We start from the raw sequence: 25,855 nt of genomic DNA, 5'->3' as shown, positions 1-25,855 counted from the left end.
TTTAGAGACAGGGTCTCTGTTGGAGTGTAGTGGCACAATCATTGTTCATTGCAATCTGGAACTCCTGGGTTCAGGCAATCCTCCTGCCTTGGCTTCCCAAGTAGCTAAGACTACAGGGGCACACCACGACACCTGGTGGCATGTGCCTATAGTCGCAGCTACTTGGGAGGCTGAGGTGGGAGGATCATTTGAGCCCAGGAGTTTGCAGTTGCAGTGAGCTATGATGATGCCCGGCTAATTTTTAAAATTTTTTTGTAGAGACAGAGGTCTCACTATTTAGGCTGGTCTCAATTCCTGGCCTCAAACAATCCTCCCATTCGGCCTCCCAAAGTGCTGGGATTACAGGCGTGGGCCACTACACCTGGCCTTAAATAGTAATTAAAGACAAAACATGTACTACCGATATTACACAGAGCTCAGTTGAAGTGATGATAACATGAATTATTATGATCCAGTCTACACATGAGCAATTGGCCAACAGCAATTTTAAGATGTGTCCTGATTTCAGAAATGTTAAATGTGCATTGTAGCATCAATAATACAAAGTATTATCACCAATATTATTAAATACATGGCTTTAAGAAGGAGTTTGGTGCAGTTATAAAACCAAAGGAAATTCGGTGCATATTGGGAGTAAAGTGCATACAGGGAAAATGGAAAAGCAATAAAAACAAAGTTGAGAAGTTGGGGCCAGATTGGTACAGAAATAAGAACACAACATTCTTTAGTGTTGAATTGAAAAACTGTCTTTATTGAATTGATGCCATTGTCCTTTGACCTTTATTATTGCATATGATAATACATTGAGGTGCCCCTGTGGGTTCCCTGGGCAGCAGTGTTCCCTGTTCCTATTGTATATCAGCAACCCAACTTCCCCTTGGAATTTAGGGTCAATCACCCCAGCAAGTATAGTAACCTCTTTTCTGCCTGTTCATTTAGCAACAAGAGCCCCAGTGGCCAGGGGACAGTCTCATTACATGTTCCAATGTGATGAACAATGACTATATTCTCTAGTGGAACTGTTCCTCCTTTGGAAATTAACCATTCCAAACCTACTGAGCCCAAGAATTCATAAATGAGTTATTAGGTATAAAAGTGAGAGGAACTGCTCCTACCTCCACCCCTTGATTCTCAGACCCATGTATTCTAACTGTGGAAGAAACAGTACTATATTTTAGCTGTTGGCATAAGGCATATACCACAAATCTATAAGATGGCACCCCAAACTCAAAATGTTTTGTCTCTCAGCTAGCACCATAACTGAGCCCACAAAAGGTAATTTAACTGCTTTATTATAACAGCTGCATCTGAGTGATGGGGTTCCTGGCAAGATCAACGAGTTGTTCACTGTAATTGTTTCACCAAAATCTAAGTTCCTTAATCAGAAGCAATGTATAGAATACCGTGATAATGAATGAGGTATCCATGGATGATGGGGCTGGCAGAAACACTGCAGGTAGGGAAGTCAAAACTGAATCTGGGGCGGGGCGCAGTGGCTCATGCCTGTAATCCTAGCACTCTGGGAGGCTGAGGTGGGCAGATTGTTTGAGCTCAGGAGTTCGAGACCAACCTGAGCAAGAGCAAGACCCTGTCTCTACTAAAAAATAGAAATAAATTATATGGACAGCTAAAATATATATAGAAAAATTAGCCTGGCATGGTGGCACATGCCTGTAGTCCCAGCTACTTGGGAGGCTGAAGCAGGAGGATCACTTGAGCCCAGGAGTTTGAGGTTGCTGTGAGCTAGGCTGATGCCATGGCACTCTAGCCCAGGCACCAAAGTGAGACTCTGTCTCAAAAAAAAACCAAAACAAAAAAAAAACAAAAAAAAAACTGAATCTGGAATACGTATCTATTCCTGTGAGAACAAATAACTGCTCCCTCTGTGATGGAAAGGATCCAGTGTGTGGTAGAATGATTACAAAAATGGCCCCAATACTCCTCCTCTCTGTATGTATACCCCTTGAAATGTGACTTTGAAACTGCATCCACTAAGAGGTGCAATCTATGTCCCCACCCTTTGAACTTTGGCTAGACTTGTGACTAGCTAGTAGAATGTGGCAGAAGTCATGTGCACTAGTTTTGCGCCTAAGTTGATAGTCTACCCACATACCAATTTCCCAGGCCTGTTGCTGGATTTTGGAACCCTACCATTACCATGAGAACAAATCTAACCTAGTCTGCTTGGGAGCAAATGACCACATGGAACACAGCCAAGTTGACCCAGCTGAAGCCATCTTAGACCAGCTCCATCTCAGCTGATCACCAGCTGACTACAGATGTATGAGTGAGCCAGCTGAGACCAGAGTGGCCCAGTCTGTAGGCTCATGAGAAATAAGTAATGGTTATAGTCTTAAGGCATTACATTTGGGGGGGTCAGGGATTGTCACATGGTGAGGCAGTATCTAAGCTGCTAAATTGACTTGCCACACTTCATAGATTCAACTGGTAAGGAGTCAACAAACCCAAATGAATATAGCAGTTTACTATTCACAGCATAGCAGATGGCATGAACTTCAAGTTGGTATCAATTCTTCCCCCCATGGACCATGGCAGCAATGTAGGTGAATGCCATGCACAATGAGCTTAGGAAACTCCCAATCTTAAAAGAGGATTGCTAGCAAAGCTTTTCTCTGGGGAGAGACTTTATTATACTGTCAGGAAACAAATCTGCCTTCCAACCCATGGGAGACATTTTTTGTCACCCTGTAATGTCTCCAGGAATTGATATTAGCTTTATTACCCTGGAATGTAAGTAAATCTGCTCCCTGCTCCTAAGTAGCTTTGCAAACATCCTCAAGAAAAGCTGTTGGTGCCCGTTGCTCAGAAACGCCAGAATGTCTCCCAACAGTTTGTTACAGGGCAGTATAGCTAACTTATTTGTAGTGCAATAAACCTGGCACCAAGAAGTGCCTGATACTCTCGGGGAATGATACCATATCAGGGGCTCAGTGTTGGTCTCTGCTGTTGGCAGGTTGGACATACATCAGTGGCCAGATCAGCTTTGGTGAGAGGAAGTCTATATTGTAGAGCTCATGCATAGTCTCTATCCCTGACATCATGGCCACTTTGTTTGTGACTCCATTGAGCAAGCACTGAGGAGCTGGGGAAAGAGACTGGCTAACATCCACAGGTTGAATCATTGTGATTTTTGAGACCCTCTTCTACAGTCAGTGCCCTCTGGTAGGCATTAACAAGAAGTATAAATATTTTCACCCATAGCAATTCCCCAGGCCTTCTTGTCACAAATCTTCACTCTTGAACTTGCCAAGTCTCTGGCCAACCAGGAATGGCCCTGCATATGCAGTACCTGACTTTCAGTCTTCCAGGACACTAACCACAGCAGAAAAGGGCAGAGAATTGATGGTGGGGAGGCATAGAGGATGAGGGAAATAAGTAGAGAATTTAAAAAAGAGAGAGAGAGAGAGATACCCTAGGAGAAAAATGTAGACCTGAAAAGACCTGAAAACCTGGTGCAGTGCTATGAACTAGGGTGTCTTCATGAGAACAATCTGCAAAGGTTTTAATATTTCTTTGTGTTCTTCCTTTGGATTATAATGACAGTTATGTTTAGCATACAGTTTTAAGGTTTCCCCTTCTGAGTATAATTTCCTTTACTGAGTCTCAACAGATCTGAGAAGTCTCATATATTATACAAATGAAACAGAGATGGTATTTTGAACATTATTGACTATCTTTGCTATTTTGCTGTTTCTGTTAGAAAAGAGGAAGGGAGGAGATGGTATTGATGAATGGCAACCAATAGTGTTCATGTAATTTATATACTTCTAATGTATATCTTTTTGGATATTTCTTTTTTATACAGCCCTGTAGGCCCCACCACTGTAAATCCTTTTTGGAGCAAAGATTTAATTAAATTTCATTGAATTAAATGAGCATTCTCCTCCTCAATAATTTTAAGCCATCTATAATGTAATTTTAATTGCTGTATAACATGGTAGTATACAGACCTAATATAACTGGTGACTTAAAATGACTTATTTCCAATTGTTTTCCTATTTAAATTAAGTAGTATAAAAATAACATGTTAACTGCATTATATAATGAGCTGGGAGAATACTGGAATTACTTTTGTTTAATAAAATAGTTTGGTAACTTGATAGGAGGGGGGTCAGATCCTTCAGGCATGCATGCACTCTAGAGCCAAAGCAATAAAGGAGGTAGCTAAACTGGAACATGGTCTTCTCTGAGCAAATAGAAGGAACACAAGAGGGTTTGTGGAGACTTGGCATGCCTCTAAAGCCTTAGTTTGGAACTGGCATACTGCAATTTCCACACATATTCCACTGGCCAAATTAAGTCAGTGGAGTGGGGAAGAATATTCCCACCCACAGAGTAGCATGGCAAGAACATGGAGAGAAGAGAGAACAGTAAACAAATACAATCTACTAATAAAAAGTCCCTAGTGATGGGGATGGCTGACACTTTTAAGAATAGATATGTCCAATATTCAATTGAAAGTTGTGTTTCTGTGTTATAAACCCATTCCCCTTTATTTGCCTATATCTTCCACAGTCTGCTATGTGCACATGTAGGTCATGGGGGTGGCACTTATAAAAATATTTTTAAAAGATCTGAGTGTTAAATCTGATGAGTGTTGTATAGAACAGCAACAATGGATGTAAGACAAGAGTATCCCTGTGTAGAAAGAATCAGCAGGCGTGGAGGACCAAAGCTGACCACAAGAACACAAGCACTCTGGGAATGTGCAGAAATCTTGGGAAGGATATTAACCTTTCCTTAATTGATTAAATTGAGATTTTTTTAAATCAATCATATTTATGTCTTAAGGAGCAGGATGTCTATAGCAAAACTGTGGATTACAAAAAATTGTCTGAATCTCTAAGTACTTTTTTGGAATGTAATCTCTTAAGTGTAATTACTGATCAAAGAGTGTGGACTTGTTTTCAGCCTCTTGACAAATAATGTTGAATTTCTTCATCGTAAAAAGTTCCAAGTAGACATTTAGGATTTTTCCACCCTAAATTGCCAGCCATATTAAAACCAAAACAGGTGCCTGAGGCTAGGAGTTCAGTAACAGCCTGGGCAACATATTGAGACTCCATCTCTACAAAAAAATTTTAAAACTAGCTGGGTGTGGTGGCACGTACCAGTAGTCCTAGCTACTCAGAAGGCTGGGGCAGGAGGATCGCTTGGGCCCAGGAGTTTGAGGTTGCAGTGAGCCATGATGTTGCCACTGTACTCTAACCCAGGCTACAAAGCAAGATACTATCTTGTTTTTTGTTTTGTTTTGTTTTGTTTTCAGACAGAGTCTCACTCTGTTGCCCAGGCTAGAGTGCCGTGGCGTCAGCGTAGCTCACAGCAACCTAAAACTCCTGGGCTCAAGTGATCCTCCTGCCTCAGCCTCCTGAGTAGCTGGGACTACAGGCATGCCCCAAGATGCCCGGCTAAGTTTTTATATATATATATATATATGTATATTTAGCTGTCCAGCTAATTTCTTTCTATTTTTTTAATAGAGACGGGGGTCTTGCTCTTGCTCAGGCTGGTCTTGAACTCCTGAGCTCAAACGATCCACCCGCCTCAGCCTCCCAGAGTGCTAGGACTACAGGCATGAGCCACCGCATCTGGCCCCAAGATACTATCTTAAAAAAAAAGAAAAGAAAGAAAGAAAAGAAAAACAGACCAAGCTTTGAAAATAAAAAAATGTACGTATAAGCAGATGTGATTCCTGAATTATAGTAATCTTTGAAAATGACTGTGTTCTGAGTAATTTTATTCTTAAGCCTTGACAGTTAATGATACCAGAAGTAGGTAAACAGTTGCCTCTGTTGTCAAGTCAAACAATATTTTGAGTCTGACAAGAAAGGTAACTACTGGCGGGGCGCGGTGGCTCACACCTGTAATCCTAGCACTCTGGGAGGCTGAGGTGGGTGGATTGTTTGAGCTCAGGAGTTCAAGACCAGCCTGAGCAAGAGCAAGACCCCGTCTCTACTAAAAAATAGAAATAAATTATATGGACAGCTAAAATATATATAGAAAAATTAGCCAGGCATGGTGGCACGTGCCTGTAGTCCCAGCTACTTGGGAGGCTGAGGCAGAAGAATCACTTGAGCCAAGGAGTTTGAGGTTGCTGTGAGCTAGGCTGACGCCACGGCACTCACTCTAGCCTGGGCAACAGAGTGAGACTCTGTCTCAAAAAAAAAGAAAGGTAACTACCAAAGTAAATATCTCAAGCAGCTGTGGATCATGACAGGATTTATATATACTGTACTTATAAAATCACAAGTCCCTGTGAAAAAACTAAAAGTTAATATGAGTGGATCTCACAGTGAAATGAAGAATTGAAAAAGAAATTTTGAAATAGTCAGGAGAGAATTTTATGTTATGATCCCTCTCATGTGGCTTCAGGTTAAACATTTGCTCCACAAAATGATGGATGTAGTGGCTGTTCTCTCTGTTTAATGATGTGAGAGAGGTGGAACTCTGTTACTTCCCAGCAGGGTCTGTAAGAAACACCATGGCCTTGGCCTTAGCCTTTCCTTACATTGCTTTTAGCCTTGAGATTTTGATTCAACAATCTCAGAGCCCTAAAATGTGCTGGATATTTTCATATATATTACTTGATTTAACTCTCTGTATTCATTTCCTGAGGCTGCCGTAATAAATACCACAAATTTGGTAACTTAAAACAGCAAAAATTTATTCTCTCACAGTTCTGGAGGCTAGAAGTCCAAAATTAAATTATTGGCAGGACTGTGTTCCCTCTGGGGACTGTAGGAGAGAATCTATTCCTTACCTCTTCCAGCTTCTGGTAACTACCCCAGCATTCCTAGGCTTGTGGTCATATCCTCATACACATTGCCTTCTTCTCTGTGTGTCTGTTACAAGGGTGCTTGTCATTGGATTTAGGATCCACCCAGATAACCCAGGCTAGTCTCGTCATCTTAAAACCTTTAACTTAATTTGATCTACAAACACTCTTTTTCCACATAAGGTAACATCTGTAGATTCCAGTGATGAGGAGGTGAACATTTCATTTGGGGGACCACCATTCAACACACCACACTCTCACAACCTTCTGAAGCAGGTCCCCTTTCAAGAAACACTCTACAGGGTGGGCACAGTGGCTCATGCCTGTAATCCTAGCACCTTAGGAGGCCTTGGCGGGAGGATCGATTGAGCTCAGGAGTCCAAGATCAGCTAAAAATAGAAAAAATTAGCTAGGCATGGTGGCGCATGCCTGTAGTCCCAGATACTCAGGAGGCTGAGGCAGGAGGATCTCTTGAGCCCAGGAGTTTGAGGTTACTATGATCTAGGCTGACGCCACAGCACTATAGCCTAGGCAACAGAGTAAGACTCTCAAAAAAAAAAAAACAAAAAAGAATCTACTCCTGGTGAAGATGCTGTAAACATTGTTGAAATGACTACAAAGAATTGAAGTGACCACTTAGAGTATCGCATAAACTTAGTCGATAAAGCAAAAGCAGGGTTTGAGAGGATTGACTCCAATTCTGAAAGAAGTTCTATTGTGGGTCAAAGGCCATCAAATAGCATCACATGAGAAATCTTTCATGAAAGGAAGAATTGATCAATGTGGCAAACTTCATGGTTGTCTTATTTTAAGAAATTGCCACAGCCACCCCAACCTTCAGCAACCACCACCCTGATCAGTCAACAGCCATCAACATCGAGGCAGGACCCTCCACCAGCAAAAAAGGCTCAGGTGATTATTAGCATTTTTAAATTAAGGTATATACATTGGTTTTTTAAACATGCTATTGCACACTTAATAGTGCATATATAACTTTTATATGAACTGGGAAAACAAAAAGATTCATGTGACCAGCTTTATCGAGATATTTGCTTTATTACAGTGATCTGGAACCAAAAAATCCACAATATCTCCAAGGTATGTCTGTACTAATATCCAGTGTTAATTGAGCCCTTTCTATGTCCCCAGATGCTGTGACAAGCACTTTATTTATTATTTTAAATTTAAAGAGGTTTATTTTGAGCTGAATATGTGCAACCATGGCCTAAAGAGAGCCATGCTCAAAAAGCCTTGAGCAAGTGGTCTCCTGTTTATTTTTTTACAGACGAAGTCTCTGTCACCCAGGCTGGAATACAGTGGCATGATTACAGCTCACTGCAGCCTTGAACTCCTGGACTCAAGCCATCCTTCCACCTCAGCCTCCCAAGTAGCTGGGACTATAGGAACATTCATTTTTTCTTTATAGACACAGGGTCTCACTATGTTGCCCAGGCTGGTCTTGAACTTTTGGGCTCAAGCGATCCTCCTGCTTCAACCTCCCAAGTAGCTGGGATTATAGGCAAAAGCCTCCTGTAAATAAACAAGCACTTTATATACATTATTGTATGTATTCTTCACCACAACCCTATGATGCTGGTAGTATTATCACCTTCATTTACAGATGAAGAAACTAAGACTCAGATACATTAAATAACATCCTCATGATCATCCAGATAGTAAATGGTGGAGACAGGATTCCAGTCCAGATCTAGTTCATTCCAGGAAATGTCTTCTTAATGTATGCATATGTTGTCTCTCCTTATGAGCAAAGAGAATAGTTTTACAGAAGTCTTCTACTGAAGAAAATCAAATTAAAATGCTGAACCTTGCTCATCAGATTAACTTAACTTTTATTTTAATCAATGTAATAGGTGCACACAGATTTTTAAAATTTTTATAAAAGCAGTCACTTTATTAGGTTTATAATGAAAAATCATTGTCCCCTGTTCCTTTCACCAATTTACCTCCATATTTCTAATAACTTGCTAACACTATTTCTATTCTTACACACACACACACACACACACACACACACACAAGCAATTACATTTTCCAGTCTCTCTTGCGTACTGCACTTAGGTGTGGCTGTATGTCACAATTCTAGCCAAAAAAATGTAAACATGTCATTGGGTGGGAATTCTGGGGAAGTCTCTTAAAAGGAAGTATATTAGTTATCTATTACTAAATAACAAACCACTCCAAAACAGAATGAAAACATTATTTACTCATGATTCTGCAATTTGGCCTGGTCTAAGCTGGGCAGTTCTGGGGTCACTAATTCAGCTGGGTTATCTGGTAGCTCAACTAGGGACTGATGGCCCAAGATGGCCTCCTCAGTTCCCCTTCTCATAGCCTCTACAATAGAATTGCCTGGTTTTCTCTCACAGCAAAGAGTGCAAGCCCCGTGCACAAGTGCTTATCAAGCCTTTGCTTGTGTCTCATTTGTTGATGTTCCACTGGTAAACAAGTCACATTGCCAAGCCCATAGTCAATGTGGGACGGGACTATGCAGCTCTATCATTGGGAAGCATCACAGTTGTCAGGTCTGGAGGCAGCTCTGTTATTGGTTAAAGATGTAGCTTTTTGTTAAGCTTGGAAGTAACTATAACACTACTTGCTTAGTACAGGACCCCCTTAGGACATATCAAAGTCCCGTGCTTAGGGAACAATCACATATAGTAGCTAGTGGGAACTTTGCTACATATAATCCCCAAGCCTTTAGTTAAATGTTGACAAATATTGTACCTGGTATTAGTGTGGTGAATCCATGTTCAGACCAAAGTAATAAAGAGGGAAAACAAAAAAACCCACCAAAAAGGTCTAATGATGGTAGCTTTACATAGGCCCTAGGAAAATCATGGTCCAGGAAATGCAACTATTTGAACAATGGGTCAAGTGGTACTGATTAGACTGCAGCAAGGTAATGATAAAAATTTTAAAAGAGCCTGGGACAAGAAACGATTCACACTACAAGTGCAACCAAGGACTCCCAGAAGAAACTGAAAAAGACTTTGAAGGAGAGGGCATATCAAAGTTCTTAGGTCAAGTAGATGTGGACCTAGCACTTCAAGAAATTTTGGATCCGGCTAGGTGCGGTGGCTCACGCCTATAATCCTAGCACTCTGGGAGACTAAGGCAGGAGGATGACTTGAGGTCAGGAGTTCAAGACCAGCCTGAGCAAGAGCAAGAGCAAGACCCCATCTTTACTAAAATAGAAAAAATTAGCTGGGCATGGTGGCGAGTGCCTATAATCCCAGCTACTTGGGAGGCTGAGGCAGGAGGATTGCTTGAGCCCAGGAATTTGAGGTTGCTGTGAGCTAAACTGATGCCATGGAATTCTAGCCTGGGCAACACAGCAAGACTCTGTCTCAAAAAAAAAAAAGAGTTATGAGTGTGGCACTGCACTCCAGCCTGGGTGATAGAGAGATCCTGTTTCAAAAAAACAATAAATAAAAATAAAGAAAGAAATTTTGGATCAATATAAAAGGAAAAAAGGGAGACACTTGTAGACTAAAAGAGACTAAAACTGTTTTTCTCAAATTTTGATGAATTTTAGAAATATCTGAGGAAGATTTTCAAAGCCTAATGGTCAGACCACATGCCAAAACAGTTAAAGCAGAATCCCTAGGGATATAGCCCAGGCATAATTTAAGTTATCTGACAGATTGAGTCCAATATGTGGTCAAGGTGAGAACCTCTGAACTAAGGAACTCTAAAGACCAAATCTAATGTGTGATCTTTGATGAGATTTTTAAAAAATAAAGCTATGAAATACATTTATGGAACAACTGTCAAAATAGATAATACATTAAATATTTTAGATTTGTTAATTTTTTTAGAAGTGGTAACAGTGATCATGTAAGAGAAGCTCCTTTTTCTTAGGAGATGTAAGCTGAAGTATTTAGGTGGAGGCATGTTAATGTCTACAACTTACCTTCAAATGGTTCAGTGAACAATTATATATGTATATATACATATGTATGGAGAATGTGATAGTGAAAATATGTCAAAATAGTAATAGCTGGTGGATCTGGGTAAAAAATTCATTATACTATTCTTTTATCTTTTCTGTAGATTTGAAAACTTTCCAAATAAAAAGTTGGGCAAAAGCTATTTGGGTAATTAACATGAACCCCTGTACTCATAAGCAGGTGAAGTTCCACTTGGAGTTCCAGCTGAGATTATTAAAACTCATGGAATCATGGATATCTGCACCAGATGGAGACTACGGTGAGGCCAGAGAGAAGCCTTGTCCTGGCCCTGCTCTGCACCATACATGAGAACAAATTGGTGGTTAGGACAAAGGGCCATGCCAATGAAAAGGACTGATCACTCTTGGTTTGGGGTAAACCAGTGAATTGTCATTGGCCTGAAGTTAATGATGTATTGGAGTGTTTTAACTCTCCCCAGGTGATTCTAATGTGCAGCCAAAGTTGAGAACCACTACTCTAAATACTGCCTCATACAACCTGAGCAACTATAAAGGGATTGGTAAGGTTCTCAGGCACAATAGGTATGTGGTCTTAGCAGAGTTGTAAGAGACTCTTTTATTATCATTTGAGACCCAGAGAGATTGTAGCAATAGGCGAATCCAGAAAAGAGTTCACATACCATGGAGACTGGACTTTTTTCTCAAAGCAAGGGACAATATATTAAAGATACTTGGGCACAGGAACAACCCAACAGCCTCAAACCTGGAGTTCCTAAAGGGATGGGCTGAATCACTCTGGTAGGTTGTAAGCATTAGAGACAACTGCTCAGCCTTTTGAAGAAATTGCAAAGTACAAAAACTGAAAGTATCCTCATGGAGTCAGGCTCCAAGTCCAAGAGAAAAGCTTTTGGACTTTGGTTGAAACATACCACAGAGATGCTGCAGGAGGGGAAGATGTCATAAAGGGAAATGTTCAAATGGTTTGTGAAAGATCTAGATAGAGATAATGGTTATCCCATTATGAAGCAAAGCTAAGTTCCTATGGGTACATATGGTCACTCCTGAGTGGAAGGTTATTTCTGGATCTGTAACCATGGAAGAGGCTTTCCAAAAGAAAAAGAAACAAAGTGAGGAAGGATTGGGTAGGCAGCAGGGTGATCAACTCATCCCAGTTTACCTGGGACCTCCTGAGTTTTGGCACTGGAAGTCCTGTGTCCCAGATGACCCAGAATGGCTGGTTAAGCTACTAGGCAGGGAAGGGGACTGTCTATCTTAGACCTACTTGTAGAAGGATGAATGTCTATGTTTCCTCCTTAGCGTTAAGTACTGTCTTAGGCTGAGCAGCAGAACCAAAAGCACTTTATTGAGCAGTGCTCTTAGGAGAAGGGGAGTGAGGGAAACAGCCTAGGGCCCAGGAAAAAAAGCTAAGCAAGAATGTGCTCTCAGCTGAAGACTGACTTCAGCTTCATCCCAGGAGGAGCTCAGAACAGGACTTGCTTGAGGTTAGAGGTCAGTGTCTTGTACCTCCATACAAGAGAGGTGGCAATTCTTTTCTAGAGAAGGCCTCAAAATTAGAGTGCATCAGAATCACCTGGAGGGCTTGGTAACGCAGATTGCTGGGCCAAACCCCAGAGATTTTGATTCAGTAAGTCTGAGGTGGGGCCTGAGGATTTGTAGTTCTAACAAGTTCCCAGGTGATGCTGATGCTGCTCTTAGAAAACCACAGCTCTAGCGAATAGGACAGCTGTGAAGGGATCCGAGCAGCATCTACTGCACGAAGGCACACACCTAGATGGATTGGACCACAAGTGGGGGCTGGGTAGACTACATCTTTAGGTCGGAATATCTAGATTCATGGCATCCTGTCGGCATCACACATCTCCTGCTAACACATTGTTGAAACATTCTAACTTAGTCTTGTTATTGGACTTCGAGAAGGGTCTGACAGGTACATGAGGCTCTGAAGAGGGAGCAGGTGCAACTTGCTAGGCAAGTATAGTGGAGTCAGTTGCAATGGAGTGGAAAGTCCTCAAAGGGGAGATAAATATTTGGGACAAGACTCTAGACCCACCTTGGAAGTTGTCTGAAGTTTGTCTGTGAAATTAAAGGAAGATGGCTTTTGATGGCAACTTTTAATTCCATAAGCCCCACCAGAGCCCAAACAGTTCCTGCCCCTGGGGATCACCACCAGGTGAAGATGAACGTGTAGAAGGAAAGGCAGGGCCTGGCCCGGGATACCTTCTCGAACTGGTAGCGCTCATAGAATACCGTGTATCCCTGGGCCTTAATGTCCATCTCCACGCAGTGCAGGAGGTCATCTGTGTCTGGGGACGCCTTCCAGGGCCCGAACTTGACAACAGACTTCTTGGCAGCCTCCAGGGCACGCAGGGCCTCGGCACACTGCGCATCCTCCTCCTCAGTGTGCACGGCGCACACCAGCACGCTCGACTTGCGCGCTGCCACCGCCTCAGCGCGCGCCAGCCGCACCATGAGCTCCAGGTTCTCGCTGTAGCCTGGCACTCGCAGCAGAAACTGCTTCCGAGCCATCTGCTCACCGAAGATCTGCGGCGTGTCCTCCAGGAGCTTGACCAAAGGCTTGATCTCGTAGAACTGAGCCTCACGGTACACTTCGGGGATGTGTTGCGTGGGCAGCTGCCCGCTGCGCAGGTAGTCCAGGATGGGTCTGAAATAGGTGCCAGGGCGATCGATGAAGAAGCGGCCCTCCGCATCCGTGCAGGCCTTGGCGGAGCTGGAGAACATCTCCGCTAGCTTTGAACCCGGGAGTTTTCTCAGGGTGCCCAGGGTGGTGGTGTAGAACTCACCCCCGACGTTCAGCTCCACCACTGTAGATATCTGGGGGCACAACACGCAGAGTGAGCCAACAGCGCCACCTCCAGGGAGCTCATGACCTGTTTTTTTGTTTGTTTGTTTGTTTGTTTTTGAGACAGAGTCTTACTTCCTTGCCAGGGCTAGAGTGAGTGCCATGGCGTCAGCCTAGCTCACAGCAATCTCAAACTCCTGGGCTTAAGCGATCCTACTGCCTCAGCCTCCCGAGTAGCTGGGACTACAGGCATGCACCACCATGCCCGGCTAATTTTTTCTATATATATTTTTAGTTGTCCAGATAATTTCTTTCTATTTTTAGTAGAGACAGGGTCTCACTCTTGCTCAGGCTGGTCTCGAACTCCTGACCTCCAGCGATCCACCCGCCTCGGCCTCCCAGAGGGCTCGGATTACAGGCGTGAGCCACCGCCCAGCCTTGACCTGTTTTTATACAAAGAATAAACCAGGTACAGAACTTCAGAACTTAGGTGAGCCCTAATGATTGGCTCCAGCTATTGGAACGCCCATCTTACTGAAGGGGGTTGTATTTATGCGGTATAGCTCCAGAGGGTAGGCATTTTAGATAATCTTTTTTATTTACTTTTATTTTTATTTATTTATTTATTTTTGAGACAGAGTCTCGCTCTGTTGCCCGGGCTAGAGTGCTGTGGCATCAGCCTAGCTCACAGCAGCCTCAAACTCCTGGGCTCAAGCAATCCTCCTGCCTCAGCCTCCTGAGGAGCTGGGACTACAGGCATGTGCCACCATGCCCGGCTAATTTTTTTAATATATATTTTTAGTTGTCCATCTAATTTCTTTCTATTTTTTTAGTAGAGACGGGGTCTCGCTCTTGCTCAGGCTGGTCTTGAACTCCTGAGTTCAAGTGATCCTCCCACCTTGGACTCCCAGAGTGCTAGGATCTTTTTCCTTTTTAAAATGCCCACCCTCAGGCGGGCATGGTGGCTCACACCTGTAATCCTAGCACTATAAAATGGGCATATGGAGTTGTGAAGTCAGGAGTTCCCAACCTGGGAGGAGGGGCATTTTCAACATTTCAGAAAGACCAAAGAAACCACACATGTATTCATTCAGGAAGCATTTCTTGGACACTTACTGGGCGCCCACATCCTGTGCTGGGAGTTGGGGACAAAATTTCTTATTTCATGTAGATCAGAAGTTCTGATTAGCAGTTGGCATGCCCTTGATTGATTTTAAAAATGGAATTTGTGGGTTGTTGTGGTTGTTGTGTTTTTTTTTTTTTTAGCTCTGTCACCCAGTGGCACAATCAGCTCACTGCAGCCTCAAACTCCTGAGCTTAAGCTCTCCTCTGGCTCAGCCTCTGGAGTAGCTGGGATTACAGGCTCAAGCCATCGTCCTGGCAAAAATGGAATTTGTTTGATGAATGTCTTTCAAAATATGGACCCATAGGTCTCGAATAAGAATAGGAATATTCTCATTGGTGAAAAGGCCAGTAATACTAAATACAGTGGGTGTAAAACTGTTTCATAAACTGTGAAGTGCGGTGCAAATGTAAGTTAAGTTTGGCTGTTCAACAGAACTTTTAGAGTCCACTTATCTGTGCCAGAGGGCAGGACTGAGCACTAAGGATGTGGGTGGTGCCTGCCTGTAGATGCTCACAGGTGAGTGGGTAGAGGAATAGAGGGATATGGAAACAGACTCAGGCTGCATTCAGGGAACACTAAGTGCTGCCACAGAGACCCACAATAATACCAGAAGACCATATAACTATGATTACTCATGAGGTGATACACCAGTCATCCTTACAAACCAGAACAATCCTAAACGACTTTTGTTATTTAAAATTCACTTGCTTGTTCAATAAAATATATATGTGCCTACTTTGTGTTTTGTGCCAGATACCTGGGACACAGTGATGAACAAGCAGGATGTAGGTCCTGCCCTCACAGTCTAGGAACTGTGCACAGTGTTTTAAATACAGTATCTAACTCAATCCTCACAACACTTCTATGAAGAATATATTAAACCCCCATTTTATAGAAGAAACTAAGGCTTAAGGAGATGAAGTAAGTTGCCTAAGATCAATCAGCTCTTGTTGGGATTTGAACTTGGGTTCACCTTACTCCAAAGCTAGAGCTCTTGGTCAGTGCATAAATTACCTTCAACTTTCCAACACCTCCACTCTTCCCTTAGTGAGGCGTTCATTCAACAAAACATATGGAGGGCCTATTACATGCAAACCTTGTGCCAAGCACAGTAGGACACAGTCCCTGTCTTCAAGGAGTTCACAGGGGAGAGAAGGAAACAGATGGTTTAAATATGTAGGAGCTGACAGGGAAGACTCAGAGGTAGGCAGGGTCAGCTGGTTTTGTGGGTGTATGTTGGAGGCTGTCAAAGAAGGTTTCCTAGGGCTTGTGATAGCTCATGCTGCAGAAAAGATCTGTGCAGTGTTAGAGGGACAGCTAACCTGGAGATTGTACCACAGGTCATTGCAGGGCCAAGGTTGGAAACGGGGCTCAGAAATGTTCTGCATTCTGATTTATGTGTGACATTCTCAACTGGTCTGCGGGCTCCACCTCTAAGATTAAAGTACTGGAATTAAGAGAGCCAAAGGCAACCAAAGTACCGGGGAAGAACTGAGTTGCCATGACAACAGCTCCTACCCGGGGGACAGTTCTGCTGTCTGGAGGGGAGAAGGCAGAGGAGAGGATGCATCTTGACAGCAGCCAAACAATAGAGCTGAGAAAAATAAGCCCAGAACCTATGACTCCTTCTTTCTCCCATAAACCTCAAAGCTCCTTGGCCGGGCCGTTTGGTTAACCCTGAGTTCACCTCTGTAGAGCTGCCAGTTAACTGTGAAGTTGCAGACTTTAACCCTTGAATGGACCAATATGTTCTCATTACTGCTATCTCACCAGCCCTCCTAACGTCCCATGTCACAGGCGAGGAAAGATCAGAGAGAAGATACACAGCTAGGAAGTGATAAAGTTGAAGCCGGGATCAAACCCATATCAGTATGACTCCAGTACCGTTTGGATGTCCCTCCTCACCACCCCCCCTCAACATCCTGCCCCTCTGCTGCCAATACTTAGCTACGTGCCTGGGGCTGTTCACTTTCTCTAGGCCTAAACTTAGATAATTTATCTAATTATAGATTAAGATAAGCTTAAAATAATTATTAAGAAATGGACCAAGAGAGCTCTAAGTCCCTCCAGCTCTGAAAGTCTAATGGATCCAATCACTTCAAATGTCCTTTCTGAAGCTAATTTCCAGATGCTTCAAAAAATAGCTTCCTGCTTGACATCCTCAGCCCCATTTCTTTCTTTATCAAACAAGACCTTAGCCCTGTTCCCGAGCTTCTTAATTCTGTCCCTCTTTTCCCTCTTTCCAAAACTTCCAATCCCTTTGCAAATCCCAGACCTCTTATCTCATTTATAAATACTGCCGTGTGTTTCTAGAACATACAGACTTCTTTTCCACCCCTCTTCAGGACCAGCTGCCCTTCCCCTTCCCCACCTTTGGCAGTCACTCTGCCAAAGGATTCCTGGGTGGAAGGGAAAACTGTCCCAGGTCCTGTGGGCAGAGGCTGGGGAAGACAGTCTCCTATCATTACAGCTCCTCTCTCATAGTTCCCTGTTTGTTCACCTGTATCCCCATTAGACCGTGAAGTTCCTAAGGGAGGGACTGTACTTGATTTGTCATTATTTCACCAATACCTACTACGGGGCTCAGCATCTGAATGGCATGGTGCTTACCCTCAGCTCTGATTTACAGGAGCAGCTGGTATTCTCTTAAAGGCCAATCTTGCCTTACCTGGCATCATGTGCAGTGCAGGCTCCATGCATTACATTTGCCCAGTAATTCATTCAGGCGTTTATTGAGCACCTGGGGCAGTCCTGGCACTGAGCAAGCAGGTGGCTTTGTGGCTAGCCAACAACAATGACGTTATCATCGCCCTATTGGAAAGAGCCACACTCGCCCTACTGCCGGATCTGCTTTCTCTTCCTCCAAGTCTCCAGGAGGACTCTCAGTCCATTAGAGAATCAGAATTCTCTTCTCCTAGAGCGCACCTGGCCTTTCCCTGATCCGCCTCCCAAACGCCCCTCAGCCAAGCCCGGGCAGGGGGCGGGCAAGCGGGAGGAATCTGGCCCCAACCAGAAGGCAAGGGCAGGCTGGGGGTGGTGGGCGCTGCGGTGAGGGAACAAGCCTCTGGCCAGGCTTCTCCCACCGGGCCAGGGGAGAGGGAGGGACAGAGAAAGAGCCGTGGAGTAGGACAAGCCAGGGTACAGAGAGAGGAACTAAAACAAAGAGCGAGTGGGGAGGGAGGAGACAAACACGCCGCCAGGAGAGAAGAGGGCACGGAGAAGATGGATAGAGCCGGAGCAGGAACCGAGCCCCAGGAGCGAAAGGAGAGCGGTCAAAGCGGCAGGGACAGCCAAGGGGAAAAGAGAGCGCCCAGGCAGAGGCGAAGGGCGTCACAGCGCGCCTGGAGCAGAGAACTCGGACTCGGGGACTGGGGCGCACGGCGGAAACTCGGGAGGAGCGAGAGAACAGCGCGGCGGGGTGGGAGCCCGCCGGTGGGTCTGTCCGCCCGCTCGCCCCTGGCCGGGCTCGCACTCACCGTCGGCGGCCCAGGCCGCGGGGACCGGGGCACAGCGGTCAGGCTGATCATCCCTGCCCGGGGGCGGCTCGCACTGCGCGCCCTGCCACGGCCGGATAACTTGGGCCGGCGGAAGTGCACCTGGCTCCCCGCCCCTGGGTGGGGGCCACTGTGCCCAGGCGGATTGGCCTGAGCTGGGCATTCCTTGCGGTGAGACCCTGGGGAGGTGTGAAAGAGAGTGGACAATCCGTGTATCTGGGGCTTCTAAAAGTTGTTAGGCCTTGAGGAAGCTAGACTTTGGAGACTGAGTCATGGAGCATGGCCCTTTAATTACCGACCTTTTGTTAAAGATTAACTTCCTGCCTTATTTTCTTGTCCCTGGCTCAGACCAGATGGCACCTGAGAGAAAAGACTTCTTGACTTGGATAAAAGATCCCTTGACTGTTACGTAGTTAATGTGGAATATTAAATATACCCTTCCCAAAAAGAAACACTGCCTTCAACCAGATTTCTGCAACTATGCACTAACCTCCTATGAAAAAAGTTGAACTCCTCTTAAGCTTCTCCAGACCTTGCCTATGTAAGAGTGGCTCAAACCTCTCCGCTCCAACGCTCCAACGTGCTGACCCAATCTTTCTGGAGTCCGTGTCCTCCCCAGTGACAGTCCTCAAACTTTGCACTTAAACTCAATATTTAATCATATTGACTGAATCTCCTTATTAAGATTGATACAAGTCACTGCCCCTCTCTGGGCCTTGGGTTCCCCAACAGTCAAATTGAGGAAGGCAGAGGAAACTGACATTGACAACCAGAGACTTTCTACTCCCTACAGTCCTGGGGGTGAAAGGTCAGCAAACACCCATTTTACAGATGAGAAAAACAGGGCTCCAGGGGGCAGGGTGGCGTTAAAAAGTAAAATAAGGCCAAGCTTGGTGGCTCACGCCTGTAATCCTAGCACTCTGGGAGGCCAAGGCGGGAGGGTTGTTTGACCTCAGGAGTTCGAGACCACCCTGAGCAAGAGCGAGACCCCGTCTCTACTAAAAATGGAAAGAAATTAGCTGGACAACTAAAAATATGTAGAAAAAAATTCGCCGGGCAAGGTGGTGCATGCCTGTAGTCCCAGCTACTCGGGAGGCTGAGGCAGGAGGATCACTTGAGCCCAGAAGTTTGAGGTTGCTGTGAGCTAGGCTGACACCAGGGCACTCTAGCCGGGGCAATAGAGTGAGACTCTGTCTCAAAAAAAAAAAAAAAAACGGAAAATTTGAGAAACTGTCACAGCCAAGAGCAGCCTAAGGAGACATGACGACTAAATTGTAATGTGGTATCCTGGATGGGATCCTGAAATAGAAAATGGATATTCGACAGAAACTAAGGAAATATGAATAAACTAATAATAATGTGTCAGTATTGCTTCATTAATAATAGCAAATGTACCATACTAATGTAATATGTTAAGAATAGGAAGAATAGGGAAAACTGAGTGTGGGGTGTATGGGAACTCTCTGTACTTGTCTTCTCAATTTCTCTGTAAATCTAAAACTGTTCTAAAAAATAAAGTCTAAAAAAACTGACTTAGCTAAAAAAATAACAATACAATCATTATGGAAAACAGTATGGAGGTTCTTCAAAAAATCAAAAATAGCAATATGGTCCAGTAATTCCACTTCTGGGTATATATCCAAAAGAATTGAAAGCAGGATTTTAAAGAGAAAGTTGTACACCCATGTTCGTAGCAGCATTATCCACAACAGCCAAGAGATGGAATCAAATGTCCATCAACAGATGAATGGATAAACAAAGTGTGGTATATATGTACAATGGAATCTTATTTAGCCTTAAAAAGGAATGAAATTCTGGCACACACTAAAACATGGATGACCCTCAATGCCATTATGCTAAGTGAAATAAGCCAGTCACAAAAAGACAAATGCTGTATGATTCTACTTATACGAGGTACCTAAAGTAATCAAATCCATAGAAACAGACAGTAGAGCGGTGGTTACCAGAGGCTGGGAGGACAAGGAAAATGGGAGTTGTTATTTAGTATCTACAGAGTTTCAGATTTGCAGGATGAAAAAGTTCTGGAGATATGAAAATATACTTAATACTACTGAACTATACACTTAAAATGGTTAAGATGGTAAATTTTATGTTATATGTTTTTTTACCACACACAAAAAAAGGAAATAGTGACTCATGGTCATAACCTGTACTCATGTTAGTCAACTAATGGTACAGAAACTTGGGGGGAAAATAAAGATAAAGCTTTAGAGGGAGACAACAGGGAATGGAACCCTGGCCCTGACATTTACCAGCTATGTGACCTTCCATCACTTCCCCTCTCAGAGCCCAAATTGCCTCTTTTGTAAAATACATGTGAATACTTGGCTAGGTGGTTGTGAGAATTAAATTAAGTGAAATAATTACTATAGTTTCCAAATTTCCCTGATGGTAAGACTTGCCCTGGGTGCTTATTAAACACCATCCCAGGATCCCACCTCCAGACTGAAACCGAGTAACCAAGGGAGGTACTGGGAATCTCTAGATTTAACAAGCATCTTGTCATCTTGGAAATTTAGAAAACACCAGAATAAAGCAGTTAGGATTTAGGGGCTTTTCTAGAGTGGGGCTCAGTAAATGTCATTGCCCATTTCCTTAGCCTCCATGCTGCCATCCCATCCAGCATCACCCATCCAGCACGGGTACCTTTCCAATCCTTTCTTCTCCCTCCTTTCATGTAGGTTGTCACTCATTTATTCAACCAAGAGTTACTGACATTGACCTTGGCTAGGAGTTCGGGGCGGGGAACACAGGTGCCTGAAATATGTTGTCTCTTTGCTAAAGAGAAAAGCACAAATAACTTTAATGAAAGAGTAAATTAGTATATAAAAATACCCTGGATGTCTGTTTCCAATAATATAGAGGACTAGATATTCTGATATCCTCCAGCTACAAGGAATCTCAAAATATTGAAAATTTTGAGGGGTAGATGATGAGAAATTAATGAGTACAACATACATTATTTGGGTGAGGGATACCCCAAAAGCTCTGACTGGACCACTACACAATCTATGCTTGTAACAAAATTGCACATGTACCCCATAAATTTGTACAAATAAAAAACAACAATAAAAAATATTGAAAATATTGAACATGTGTATGTCTATATATGTCTGAGCTGGCAATAAAGTTAAGGAAATGCGCTGAGGTACTCTGAGATGATTGAGCACCGACTCCAGGGGCTTCCCTGCGGTTATCTCCAACACTGAGTGACCTAGAAGTGTTATTTTAAGGGGAGGGGGCTAGAAGGCAAATTCTGGGCCACTCAGAGGGTAGGATGTCAGATCAGAGACTGTAAAAGGGTAAATTAGAAAAATCTGCCACTCCAAGGCAAATGCTGTGGAAATTTCCTTGTCTCATTCCTTGGTTCTGGGTAGGGAAAAGTCTCCCCTGAAAATTTTTGGCCATAGGCAAGAGCTCAAATAGATCTGGGACCCAGTGTGGTCAGCAACAACAATTGGAATTTGATTTAAAATGGACCTGATAGTGCAGTCAGATGCCGACGTAGGAAATGAAACCCTCCTTGGAGGAAAGTATAATCAAACCAAGCCTCAAAAAATCCACACAGATAGCATTCCAACAAACACAAGCTTACAATCAAAAGTCACAAACCACAAAGGGAAACCAGGTACCATGAGCAAGAGTCAACAGAAACAGATCCATAAACTCCTCAGAGACTGAGATTATCGGGTATAACATATAGGTGTATTTCATGTGCTTAAATAAATAAAATGGTGTATTTATAAAACGTGAGTAAGGAATAAGAAGATATGATCAAAAATGACCAGGCAGATTTTTAAAGTTAAATAGATTTCTAGAAATGAAAAAAATAAAATAACTGAAATGAAGCATTACTGAGACTTTGTAGGGACTGAAGAAGTGCGATTAAAGGAGTAATGCTGTACTATTTTTTAATCCATCAATTTAGCAAATATTAAGAAGAACAATATGCCAGAGGTGGTGAGGATGAAGGAAAACAGCTACTCAGACTTTGCTGATTGGGAATGTGAACTGCTACAATTTTTTTGGAAAGTAATATGGCTATATCTACCAAAAAAGATACAGATACCATCTGACCCAATAATCCCACTTTTGGCAATCTATCCAATAGAAACAAAAGCACCATTCAGAAAGGATATGTGAACCAATATATTTATCACTGATTTGTTTGAGAGCTGTGGCGAAAATTAGACGCATAGCATACTGGTTGAATAAACCATGTCTATCCATGTTGTGGAATACTATGCAGCTGTTAAAAAGAATGGAAATGGTGGTATGTAAGCTGGGTCTTGAAGAAGGAAGAGATTTGTTCGAGAGAGGCTTGAAGGGGGATCAGCTGTGCAATGTGAAGGGGGGAAAGGAAAGGAAAATGATCATGAGCTGAGGACCTGCAGCCAACACAGACCCTCATACCAATTTTCCCAAGTAGTAAGACTTACTCTACAAATGAGGAAACCAAGACTCAGAGAAATTAAACAAATGGCTCAAAGGCCACACAGCTAGTAATTGGCAGAGCCAGGTTTGGACTCCATGTCTTTCTCACTCAAAAGTTCTTTTTCTGTGACTCTGCAGAATTGTTTTGTATCTCAACAAATCGTATACATGAACATTATGACTCTACAGGAGGGACCAAGCCAGGGGGCGGGAGCTGTGCCCTCCTCAAGGCATGCTTTCCTGCCTGCTGTGTCTGGGTCAGGAGCCTCCATGGACTCCACACTTCCTTTGCACAGTCTGACTCCTCCCAGACGGCTGATCTACTACATGCGCCAGGATGATTCCACAGGTAGGCGGAGTTCTGAAGGATCATCATCTCAGAAAGGAAGCCTGCACACTCAGAGGGACAGTGGGCATTTCTGACAGCACCAAGCAGCCTGGGCATTTAGCACCATTTCCTATTTTTCTTTTTTTAAGAAACAGGGTCTTGCTATGTTGCCCAGGCTGGAGTGCACTGGCTATTCACAGGTGCCATCGTAGTGCACTGCAGCCTCAAACTCCTGGGCTCAAGCAAGCAATCCTCCTGCCTCAGCCTCACTAATAGCTGAGACTACAGCTGCCTGCCATGGTGCCAGCCAAACGCCATTTCCTGTTCCTCCCAAGCTCCAGCTCCCCTGAAATACAACCTGCACTCTAATGCCCTCCTGCCTTTGTTTATGCTGTTCCCTCTGCTCTGAATGCCTTTCCCCACCAGCTCATTCTTCTCTGCCTGGAAAACTCCTACAGAGCTTTCAAGGCCCAACTCAGATGGTCCTCCTCTTCCTTTTGTATCCATTAGCACATTTGACCCTCACAGTTCAAAATAGAAATTAGTACCTCCATTTTACGTATGAGGACCCTGAGGCTCCCAGAGATGAAGTGCTTCTTTCAGACCCAGTCAGGGCCAGGAGACAAGAGATCAGGGCTCTAGTTCTGGCTCTGGCACTAGTTTGCTGTATCACTTTGGACAAGTCCCTGCCCCTCTCTGGGCCTCAGTTCTCCACCTATAACATGGTGGGGATTGGGTTGTTTTCTGAGATGGTCCCTGTGATCCTGTCTTGCTCGATGCTATGGCAACAAAAGAATTCAGACAACCCCTTGATGTTTTCTATGACTGGATCTTGTTTCCCTTTGGCCTGATTCCAAGAGCAAGCACTGCTTCCCTCTGCCCTCCCCTCACTCAACTCCCCTCTGTTCTTCCTGAGACAAAGCTGCCAGCCTCTCTCCCCTCTAGGTGGCTGGGCTTTGGGCCAGCCAGCCAAGTGGCAGCTGGGACTCAGATGAAAGGACCCTCAGAAGGCTGCCTGTGGCAGAGTGCCCAGCGCAGCCCAGCCCAGGCCTGGCAGCCTGGGCCCAGCTGTGCCACAAGGCATCCTGCCCACCCACTCCCACACAAGGCTCCCTTTGTGAGTCCTGCGGATAGGGAGACCCCTGCCAATCCACAAGGACCCTCTTCCCTTCCTCTGCTCCATACCTCCTTGAGAAATATCTATCCAGGTCTTTTTTTTTTTTTTGAGACACAGTGTCTCTTTGTTGCCCTGGCTAGAGTGAGTGCCGTGGCGTCAGCCTAGCTCACAGCAACCTCAAACTCCTGGGCTTAAGCAATCCTACTGCCTCAGCCTCCCGAGTAGCTGGGACTACAGGCATGTGCCACCATCCCCAGCTAATTTTTTCTATGTATATTTTAGTTGGCCAGATAATTTCTTTCTATTTTTTTTAGTAGAGATGGGGCCTCACTCTTGCTGAGGCTGGTTTTGAATTCCTGACCTCAAGCGATCCACCCGCCTCGGCCTCCCAGAGGGCTAGGATTACAGGTGTGAGCCACCGCACCCCCGGCCATCCAGGTCTTTAAAGAATGGTCCAGGACTAGACCAGACTGGCCTGACTTTGTGCCAGGCACTTTGGAGAGCTTTATCCCATTTAATCTTCCGAACAACGCTGATAGCAAGTAATGCTATTCCCTTTTTAGAAGGGAGGAACACAGGTATCTGAGTGCCTACTGTGTGTCCATCATGGAGCCAGGCACTGGGAAAAGAACAGTGAACCAGGGGATAAGAGCTGATCTCATGGGGCTCACTCTCAGCAGGGACCCAGACTGTAATCGAATAACCACAGAAATAAATATCTGGTTCTACAGTGCGAGCCGTGCTCTGAGAAGAAAAGCATAAGGAACTATAGATATAGATAGATATGCTAAAGAGCATATAGATAACAGTGGGTCAATGTGTCCTCCCTTCCCCCGGGAAGTCCCCCCACTCTGCCCTAGGTATTCTTTATTTAGAAGCAAGTCCTTTGAACTCTGAGAGCCTCATATTCTTCAACACAAAAAATGGGAGCTGTAATGTTCCTACAGAGGTTCTGGGAGGAATCTGGGTGGCACTATACTTTCAGTGTCAGGCACGGGCAGGCACGGGGTGCCCATGTAGAGGGAGGCAGTATGGCTGGCCTTCCTTCCAAAGCCCCCAGACTAACAAGCTCCCTTCTCCAGGGAGCAGCCAGCCAGAGCTTCTGGGTAAGATTATAACTTGCTCAATTTGGCCTCAACTAGAACAGAGATCATGGCTGGTGGCCAGGTGTGCCTCTAGTTCACCAGCTTGTGGGCCTTTTAACCCTAAGAATGCCCTTTGTAAGAAGCAGGAGTCAAGGTGCCCAGAGTGGGGAATGGTAATAGACGGTAACCTTTGGGCCAGGCATGGTGGCTCACACCTATAATAATTCCGACACTTTGGGAGGCTGAGGTGGGAGGATCACTTGAGGCCAGGAGTTTGAAACCAGCCTGGGCAACATAGCAAGACCCCATCTCTACAAAAAATTTAAACATTAGCCAGGTGTAGTGGCATGTGCCTATAGTCCCAGCTACTCAGAAGGCTGAGGTGGGAAGATTGCTTGGGCCCAGGAGTTGGAGGTTACAATGAGCTATGAGCCTGGTACTGTACCACAGCCTGGGTGACAGAGTGAGATTCTGCCTAAAAAAAAAAAGTAATCTTTTTTCCACAGGCATTATTTCATTTAATCTTCACAACAACCCCAGAAAGAAGACAAAAGGATGATTAAAATCATCCCCATTTTCCAGGTAAGGAAATTGAAGGTTGGAAAAGCTACTTTTCTAAGTCAGGATTCGAATCCAGGCAGCCTGGCTCCAGAGCCTGCTCTGCTGACCACTCACAGCCCTGGTAGGCCAGGACACAAAGCC

The 25,855-nt window shown here is 44.2% G+C and overlaps 1 protein-coding gene across 1 annotated transcript; it reads right to left on the bottom strand.

Annotated features, from left to right (window-relative positions):
* Positions 1 to 12,844: 12,844 nt before the first annotated feature.
* KCTD14 (potassium channel tetramerization domain containing 14) lies at positions 12,845 to 18,409 on the bottom strand. The gene is made up of 2 exons (XM_045557276.1): positions 18,151 to 18,409; positions 12,845 to 13,580 (listed from the first exon to the last, which is right to left on the bottom strand). The coding sequence occupies exons 1-2, from the start codon at positions 18,199 to 18,201 to the stop codon at positions 12,909 to 12,911; spliced, it is 723 nt and encodes a 240-aa protein (XP_045413232.1). The 5' UTR covers positions 18,202 to 18,409; the 3' UTR covers positions 12,845 to 12,908.
* Positions 18,410 to 25,855: the final 7,446 nt, after the last annotated feature.

This window comes from Lemur catta, chromosome 7 (genome assembly GCF_020740605.2).
Source record: "Lemur catta isolate mLemCat1 chromosome 7, mLemCat1.pri, whole genome shotgun sequence".
Classification (NCBI taxonomy): domain Eukaryota; kingdom Metazoa; phylum Chordata; class Mammalia; order Primates; family Lemuridae; genus Lemur; species Lemur catta.
The sequence above is the reverse complement of the archived record's forward strand: the minus strand, read 5'-3'. Positions and strand labels throughout refer to the sequence as shown.